Source organism: Chrysochloris asiatica, unplaced genomic scaffold (genome assembly GCF_000296735.1).
Source record: "Chrysochloris asiatica unplaced genomic scaffold, ChrAsi1.0 scaffold00042, whole genome shotgun sequence".
Classification (NCBI taxonomy): Eukaryota; Metazoa; Chordata; class Mammalia; order Afrosoricida; family Chrysochloridae; genus Chrysochloris; species Chrysochloris asiatica.
In genome coordinates, this window is record NW_006408560.1 from 4,018,554 (window position 1) to 4,027,438 (window position 8,885).

An 8,885-nucleotide genomic window follows, 5' to 3' on the forward strand; every position below is an offset into this window, starting at 1 on the left:
ATCCCAGATTCCAGTGACAGGCAAGAATCCTGAGGTCATTGATGGCAATGAGTTACCTATGTATGCTTTTCAGTAAGAATGCTTCAGCAATAATAAAGCATGTTCCCTTCCTCAAAGTCTCATGCTGAGAGTAGTCAAAAGAGCGATGGTAAGTATAGATCATCCCCATGTGGCTGTTTCCTCCCTATGGAAGGGAAATGCAATTAAGTAGTAGAAGCCAGCCAGTCACCATTGTGTTTGGAGGCGCCACCTCTTGAACCCAGGAAACTGAAACCATACAGAAGTAAGAGGTAGGTTGTGTTGGGCTGATGTAGACAAGGAGACCATCCATCCATAGCTACACATGGCTGGGAATATTTAGCACATGGTGGTTAAGAAAATTGTTTAAGGCACAATCAGAAAATGGTTCAAGTTCAAAACTCGACTAGTTACTAACTGAGCAAGTTACTTAACCTCTTTGTAGTTATTGTCCTTACCCGTAAGATGGAAATCATAATCATTCTCACCTCTGTGTGTTGTTTTACTGCCATCAATTCAGTTGTGACTCATCGTGACCCTGTATAGTGGTTCAGAGGCTGGAAATCTTTGCCAGAGCAGAAAGCCTCATCTTTCTCCTGTGTCCTGGCTGGTGGGCTCAAACCACGGACCTTGTGGTTGACAGTCCAGTGATTGTCGTTTAGAACTCCCACACTCCTCCTGTGATTGGCTGTGAGGATTAAATACAGTAAAATGTATGACGTACGGGACCTAGTTCTTATGAATATTCAATAAAGGGTAGCTGTTCTTTAAGTTATAATAATAATTATTTGATAAATATTCCTGAGTGCTTGCTGTGTTCTGGGTACTGTGGTAAATACAGGATGCACTGGAACAGGGCTCATTCCCTCTATTCAACAACCGTACAGTTTAGTGGCAGACACTGCCAGGCAGTGTCATGTAAGCACTTAACACAGGGTTAGTAGTAGCAGTAAGCAGGGTGTGCCCTTTGGACCAAAAGCAAGAAATAAGATCTAAGTTCAATTTGAAGGGTGGTTGTTGTTAAGTGCCGTCAAGTCAGTTCCAACTCAGAGCAGGAGTGACTGGTGAGTGACTGGTAAGTTCAAACCGCCAACCTTGCATTTATCAAATAAAAGACTGGGGGAGATCATTCCAGACAAAGGAACTGTGTAAGCAACGACCTAAAAGCAAAACTACTGTTCTTTCAGGATCTGTAAGTATCATAGTAAGGCGAAGCCTAGGATTTGGAATGGGAAGGTGGGAAGAGTTGTACTGAGAAGTAAGTAGGAACACATCGCAAGAGCAGTAAATCATAGTAACCTGGAGGATTGGAGTAGGAGGGGAGATAAAATTGAGTGAGTGACTTGGTGGGAATGGCATTAGGCAGCTCCGGGCCAGTTCCTTGTCAGCAAGTTTTGATGCAGGGCGAGATTGGCAGGGGTCATTGTTTTCCCCTTTTCAGGGTGAAGTTGAGGCTCTACTCCCAGAAGAAGATGACCCCATTGACCGACGTCCATGGACGCAGCAGCATCTAGAAGCAGCAGACATCCGTAGGACACCATCGCTGGCGCTCACTCCTCCTCAGGCAGAGCAGGAAGTGGATGTGCTGGATGTTAATGTCCGTGGACCAGGTCAGCATCAGCAAACCTCCCCAGCTTCACTGAGTTGCACCTGCCCACTGTCTTTCCCTGTGCTTGTTACCTGCCAGTTTCACAAACTGAATCTGATGGATGAAATGAATGCTCTACAGTGCCCTTGCATTTCACTAAAGAGCTTTTGCTTTTGAAAATCTTAGTGTACGGATCAGGAGTTAGTTAATAGTATTGCAGTGACATTTTTAAAACGTACATTAAGCATTGTAAGAAATTATAGTAGTAACGATCTAATTAGTCTGAATGTTTTCAAGCATTGAAATAAATTGAGACTAAGAGAAAAAAACAACAAAAATGGAAGTAAATGCTTGCAGAAATGATGGACTCATATGAGAAGGAAGGATGGTGCATTGCTTCCTAAACATCAGATTTGAGATGAAACAGGCTGCTCACATGAGTTAGATAGTAGTAAAACAGAAATACTATCTCAAAGCAGAGAGATAGAAAATTAGTTTGGCTGATAATTTAGTATATGCAGAAATGAGTTGTGTCAATATTTGATATTTTAGAATGTCTAATTTTAAGTAACATAGCCCTTAGAAACTTCAACAGAAAAACTTGTTTAACTTAGAGAAGCGCCCCTGGCTTATAACATTCATACTTCCCCATTACGTTATAGGACGTTAAATCCCAAACCAAACTCACTGCCACTGAGTCCATTCTGACTTTTAGCAGCCCTATAGGATGGATTCGAACTGCCCCAAAGGGTTTCCAAAGTGTGGCACTGTGGGATAAAGCACTGGACCACAAGGTCCGTTTGAACCACAAGGTTGGTGGTTCAAACTCACCAGGTGCTCCTTGGAAGCTCTACGTAGGGTCACGATGAGTTGGAACTGATTCATCAGCATTTAACAACAACAGTCTGTACTATAGAAGCAGAATGCTACATCTTTTTTCTGCACGGTGGCTAGTAGGTTTGAACCACCGACATTTCAGTTAGTACCCCAACTCTTAACCATCATGCCACCTGACCTCCTTTAGAAAAGGCATTATCAGAGAAAAAAACAGGTGACAAATATAAAGCTAATCACCAAGTCTATAGGAAGGACATGGAATTTTTTTCCTCCAACAGGGATAACTACAATCAACTAGGGCTACTCAACAATAGGGACAATTGGAAATAAGCTTCTTTCTACTCCTCCTTGAATACTTTTCTGAATTTTTCTTTCCTGCAGACGGCTGCACCCCTCTGATGCTGGCTTCTCTCCGAGGAAGCATCTTAGACATAAATGAGGAAGAGGAAGATACAGAGGACTCTTCTGCCAACATCATCACAGACTTGGTCTGCCAGGGCGCCAGCCTCCAGGCTCAGACAGACCGCACAGGCGAGATGGCCCTGCACCTTGCAGCCCGCTACTCAAGGGCAGACGCTGCCAAGCATCTCCTGGATGCGGGTGCAGACGCCAATGCCCAAGACAACATGGGCCGCTGCCCTCTCCATGCCGCAGTGGCAGCGGATGCCCAGGGTGTCTTCCAGGTAACCACTATGGAATGAGTCAGCTTGAAGAATAAGAAATCCTTGTGGATCTATATTTTATCCTTGTCAAGACACATAATCGGTCATGCAGCTCATTTACTAATCCTCTGAGAGAGTTAGGGCAGGTGTTCAGGCAAACTGGCCTAGAAATATGCAGCCAGACAGTGATAGAGCCAACATCAGATACCGCCAGTCTTCCGATTCTTAAGTACCATTCTTTCTGCTATGCCAAGCTGTAGTCCACATGAGTAGATCAGATGGGAGTGGTTCATATTCCAAACCATTGGCTCCTTAGCTGTTTTCTTGAGATGAGTCCACAAATCGGAAGCATTCTGTATCCTCTAGAACTGTGTCCCAGGATTGAGGGTTCGATCATTTTCCCACATCCTTCTTCCTCCCTTACACAGTAGCATGGGCCTCCAGCACTCATTCATTCAACAAATATTTACTGAACCACCACGGTTGAATTTGGGGACACAAAAATAACAAGACATCCAAAGAACTTACAAGAGTGTCACCTCAACTCTGATGCTTTTATTTATTTTCTTAGTTTCATTCTTTTCCTCCTTCATCTAGATGACCCTCTTTTCTGTACTTTTTCCCTCCCTAGATTCTGATCCGCAACCGAGCAACTGACCTAGATGCCAGGATGAACGATGGCACTACCCCTCTGATCCTGGCTGCCCGCCTCGCTGTGGAGGGAATGGTGGCAGAGCTCATCAACTGTCAAGCAGATGTGAATGCAGTGGATGACCATGGTAGGGACAAGAGGAGGCAGAGCATGCCTGCATGAAGGAGAATTGTTACACTGTCCTTCAAGAAGCATCTCAGATCCAAAGCCTAATAAGATTCATTAATCCATCCACTCTTTTATTTTTTTTAATATATATTAAGGAGCCATAACTGAAGCTCCTTAATAGATATTAAAAGGGAGCTCCTTAGATGAAGATGAAATGGAATGTTTAGTGAGGGTGCTTGGGCCTCAAAGCAGGTCCATGAAAGATTTGCCTGTGTGGGTTCCTGAGCATATACCACTTTTGCTATGGGGACTTAACGAGAGTGGACTTCACTGGGAGGGTTATAAGATATCCTAAATATGCGTTCTGGCGTGAAATAAATATGCTATTATCTTCAGTTATGTGACTTAGATTCTGCCATGAGGAGGAAATATGTACCACAAACAAGTGATCCTTTTACCTAGAGGTCTTCTGAAGGCTGGGCAGCCTGTACTGAAGTTCATAGTTCCCTTATACAAGACATGGTACTTCCTTAGATAAGCGTAGGACATGCTCTCTATTATCTGTCTGCTTACTGAGATGTTTTTCACCTCTAGGGAAATCTGCACTTCACTGGGCAGCTGCTGTCAATAATGTGGAGGCGACCCTTTTGCTGTTGAAAAATGGAGCCAACCGAGACATGCAGGATAACAAGGTATAGTTTGGGCTCTGAGTTTGGCATGCACATGACAGAGCCACACATGAGGCTCCTTCCCTTTTAATCATATAGCTTCTCTTGTGATGGGTATAGACAAAGGTAGAAGCAGGTTGGACAGGAATTGGGTCCAGGGAGCTTGATGAAGAATGCTGGGGTTATCCAGAGGAGTGTCAGGATTGAGCACCCTATCTGCTCATCGGTCAGTTGGAACCAGGCTATCCTATCAATCACTTTGGTGTGGCCTTCCTGTCTTTTGTTCACACATTTCCCTCTCTTTTGTTCATCTTCTCTAGTTAACTTCTTCTTTCCCCATATCTAACATTAGTCCTATCTCTTACAATATTTTTACTCTTTTTCTTTCTTTCCTCTAATTTTTCCCAGTTCTGGATTTGCCTTAGTTTCTTCTCCTCCCATCTTCCTTGTATCAAGTCCCTTTCCCTCTTAGAGAAATCTCTTGTGATATAAGTTCAGTGCTCTGTGAACTAGGTCTTTGACTTAGAGGCACACTTTATTTGATTTATTCTCAACAGAGAATGATATCACCCTCAAAGAGGCAAAATTGGTTCTTGGGGAAATGAAAAAAAAAAAAAATCATACTCTTTTTATGTATGAAATACTTAGACTTATATGTCTGTGGTATTAAAATTGCACGAATCATGCGGCAGTTAGGTAAAAACAAGTCTCCTTATGGGAGATTGAGAAACGCTGCTATATTCTCAAGTGTTGTTAAAATGTGTTTTGCATGGGCTTTTTCTCTAGGAAGAGACGCCTCTGTTTCTTGCTGCCCGGGAAGGGAGCTATGAAGCAGCTAAGATCCTGCTAGACCACTTTGCCAACCGGGACATCACAGACCACATGGACCGCCTCCCCAGGGACGTGGCTCGGGATCGCATGCATCATGACATCGTGCGTCTCCTTGATGAGTACAACGTGACACCGAGCCCTCCGGGCACTGTGCTGACTTCCGCTCTCTCCCCAGTCATTTGTGGACCCAACAGGTCTTTCCTCAGCCTGAAGCACACCCCTATGAGCAAGAAGCCCAGACGGCCCAATGCCAAGAGTGCCATGCCCACTAGCCTCCCTCACCTGGCCAAGGAGGCCAAGGAGGCCAAGGGAAATAGAAGGAAGAAGTCTCTGAGTGACAAGGGCCAGCTGTCTGAGAGCTCAGTGACTTTATCTCCTGTTGATTCCCTGGAGTCTCCTCACACGTATGTCTCTGACACCACATCCTCTCCAATGATTACGTCCCCTGGGATCTTACAGGCCTCACCACCCAACCCTATGCTGGCCACTGCAGCACCCCCTGCCCCAGCCCACTCGCAGCACGCACTGTCTTTCTCTAACCTTCATGAAATGCAGCCTTTGGCTCATGGGGCCAGCACCGTGCTCCCCTCAGTGAGCCAGCTGCTGTCCCACCACCACATTGTCCCTCCGGGCAGCAGCAGTTCAGGGAGCTTGGGTAGGCTACAGCCAGTCCCTGTCCCAGCGGACTGGATGAATCGCATGGAGATGAATGAAACCCAGTACAATGAGATGTTTGGTATGGTCCTCACTCCAGCTGAGGGCAGCCACCCTGGTCTACCTCCCCAGAGCAGGCCCCCTGATGGGAAGCACATAACTAGCCCTCGGGAGCCATTGCCCCCCATTGTGACTTTCCAGCTAATCCCCAAAGGCAGCATTGGCCAACCAGCTGGGGCTCCTCAGCCTCAGTCCTCCTGCCCACCAGCTGTTGGAGGCCCCTTGTCCACCATGTACCATATTCCAGAAATGGCCCGTTTGCCAAATGTGGCTTTCCCCACTGCCATGATGCCCCAGCAGGATGGGCAAGTAGCTCAGACCATTCTCCCAGCCTATCATCCTTTCCCAGCCTCTGTGGGCAAGTACCCCACCCCCCCTTCACAGCATAGTTATGCCTCCTCGAATGCTGCTGAGCGAACGCCCAGCCACAGTGGTCACCTCCAAGGTGAGCATCCCTACCTGACACCATCCCCAGAGTCTCCTGACCAGTGGTCAAGTTCATCACCCCACTCTGCTTCTGACTGGTCAGATGTGACTACCAGCCCTACTCCTGGGGGAGCTGGAGGAGGTCAGCGGGGACCTGGGACCCACATGTCTGAGCCACCACGCAGCAACATGCAGGTCTATGCATGAAAGAGTCTGCTTCCAGCATAGGGACAGAACTGCCTATTGTAAATGCTGCAGAGAAACAAAATGAAGGTCATCCGGGAGAGAAATGAAGAACTCTCTGGAACCAGCTCCTGGAGGCAGGAGAGAGGAACCAGCTCTTAACTTTCAGAGAATGCAAAGAAGCAATTTTATCAGCTTCATTCACCGGCTGTCTGCAGGGCTTTTGTTTGGGACGTGGCGCCCTCTGATCTCTTGCCCATCAAGTCAAGTTCATAGAAGTGCAAGCTGAAGACAAGCCCAGTGGTCATGTTTACTCTCTTCCTTTTGGAGAATAAGATGGATGCCTATTGTAGCCCAGACATTCATGCAGCTTGGACTGTATTGTAAGCCCTGGGGGCTTTTGCCATATCTGTGAGAAGTTTTCACAGTTGAGTCCTATAGGGAATTGGGCCCTGGAAATCTGCCTGAGTTGACCTCTCTCGTATTTTCACCCTTGGACATTTCTTTTGACTTCAATTGTTTTAATTGTTGCACCTCTTCATGGCTGTAGTCCCAACAGTATGTTATTGAGCAAGATATTTGTACTTTGATCATTCCTACCCTGGGAAGCAACTCCAGCCTCCTTTTCCCCTCTGATTGCCCTGGAGCCTCACAGGGTTGATTTGGGTTGTACACAGCCTTCTACATCTGTTTCTTTAGGATGTGGACACACTGTATTCTCCTACATCCATCATTCCTAATGGGAGAAGGGGAACAAAACATTTTTGGACAAATTTTAGGGGTCAGAGATCCCTTTAAGAGACTGCCACCCACCTTAAATCTCTTGGCTACATGCAGGGCTACACAAATACCTTGCCAGCAAGAAGGATAAGTATCTGCTGATTTTCCATTTCCAGGTCTAGTCAGTGTGAACTTTTACCTTCGGCAGCCTGGGTACCCTGATTCTGTATGTTTTCTTTTGAGCCAGAAAAAAAACCACATTTAGAATGACTAAGAGGTAAGCTAACTCATGCAATTAGTGGTTACCACGCAGCAAACATTCCGTTGACTCCCACTGTAAAACTCATTTTCTCCCGGCCCTGGTTCTTCCTTCACTCGACCTGTCAGCTGAAGCTGGTCATAGCTGTTGAGCCTCTCCTTCCACACAGCTCCACATAAGAAAAGATCTCAAACTATACACCCCCACCACTTAAAACAACTTTCGCCAGCTCCGGGGACCGACTTTCAGTTACCAGTCTCCTTGATTCTTTTACTGATTACAGGCCCATTCACCAGTCTTCCCTCCACGCTTGGGTTTTCTCAATCACTGGTGGACCTGGTACGTTCTCAAGGAAGGACATGGAACGTTGCCTCCTTTCCTAGAGTGTTAGCCAGCTATTAGACTGGAAGGTTGGGAGTGGGAGAACTGTGAGGTGGTCCTTGCTATTTATTGCTGCCATTTCTTACCCTTTCCTCTCCTCATGACATTTCCCTTTTTAGAGACGATAATAAATGACCAGGGATGCTTTCCTTCCTTAAGTCGCATTCTAGGTGGTCTCTTGTTATTGTCCTCAGATGTGCCTGTCTCATACCTCTCAGCCCACTCCCTTTATTCATGCTCGCTGCCATGTGTTTTGACCTTTCTGTCAAGAGTAGTAGCATTCTGCAGCAGCAGAAACAGGGTGAGCATATTTGTCTTCTCCCCGGGTCACCTGAAAATCGCTCCCATGGCCATACTGCCATTTCTCCCCAGTGTTGTGGGAAAGTAGCTAGCTCTGCCGTGCCATTTTGTAGCTGTTTGCCATATCTGAATTGCCTACTTTGCTTTGCTTTTGGTGCTAGTCTTCATTCCTGCCGGGGCTGGAAGTAGTTGTCAGTACTTTCCTAGTATCTGATTTATCTGACTATGGCCCCATATGAACACCCGGTGTGTTTGTTGGCATGACAGTCTACAAAAGGTTTTTCAGTTGTGCACAAGCTCAACAAAAAGGGTTACTAGCTCTGCCTTGCTCTAAACATATCTTGTTCACCCTCATCCTGTATTATTCTCTCACATCAAAACGTTCTACTAGCCTTTTTTTAAAGTTTGTGAACATTTTCTCATTCCAAATGGTACCTCTCCATCTTGGGCCCATTTGTCAGTTCGTGGGTCTCATCAGCTGGGAGGACTCATCAGCATGGCCATTTAGGGCCATTTGATCCTCTCTCTACTCCTTCTC

General features: G+C 46.1%; 1 protein-coding gene across 1 annotated transcript in view; it reads left to right on the top strand.

Moving 5' to 3' along the window:
* NOTCH2 (notch 2) overlaps positions 1-8,022 on the top strand; it is a 184,659-nt gene extending 176,637 nt beyond the window's left edge. The window contains exons 30-34 of the mRNA XM_006861315.1: positions 1,460-1,628; positions 2,825-3,126; positions 3,737-3,884; positions 4,460-4,557; positions 5,320-8,022. Coding sequence (XP_006861377.1) covers positions 1,460-1,628; positions 2,825-3,126; positions 3,737-3,884; positions 4,460-4,557; positions 5,320-6,711 — 2,109 coding nt within the window. The 3' untranslated portion in view covers positions 6,712-8,022. The remainder of the gene's footprint in view (positions 1-1,459; positions 1,629-2,824; positions 3,127-3,736; positions 3,885-4,459; positions 4,558-5,319) is intronic.
* Positions 8,023-8,885: the final 863 nt, after the last annotated feature.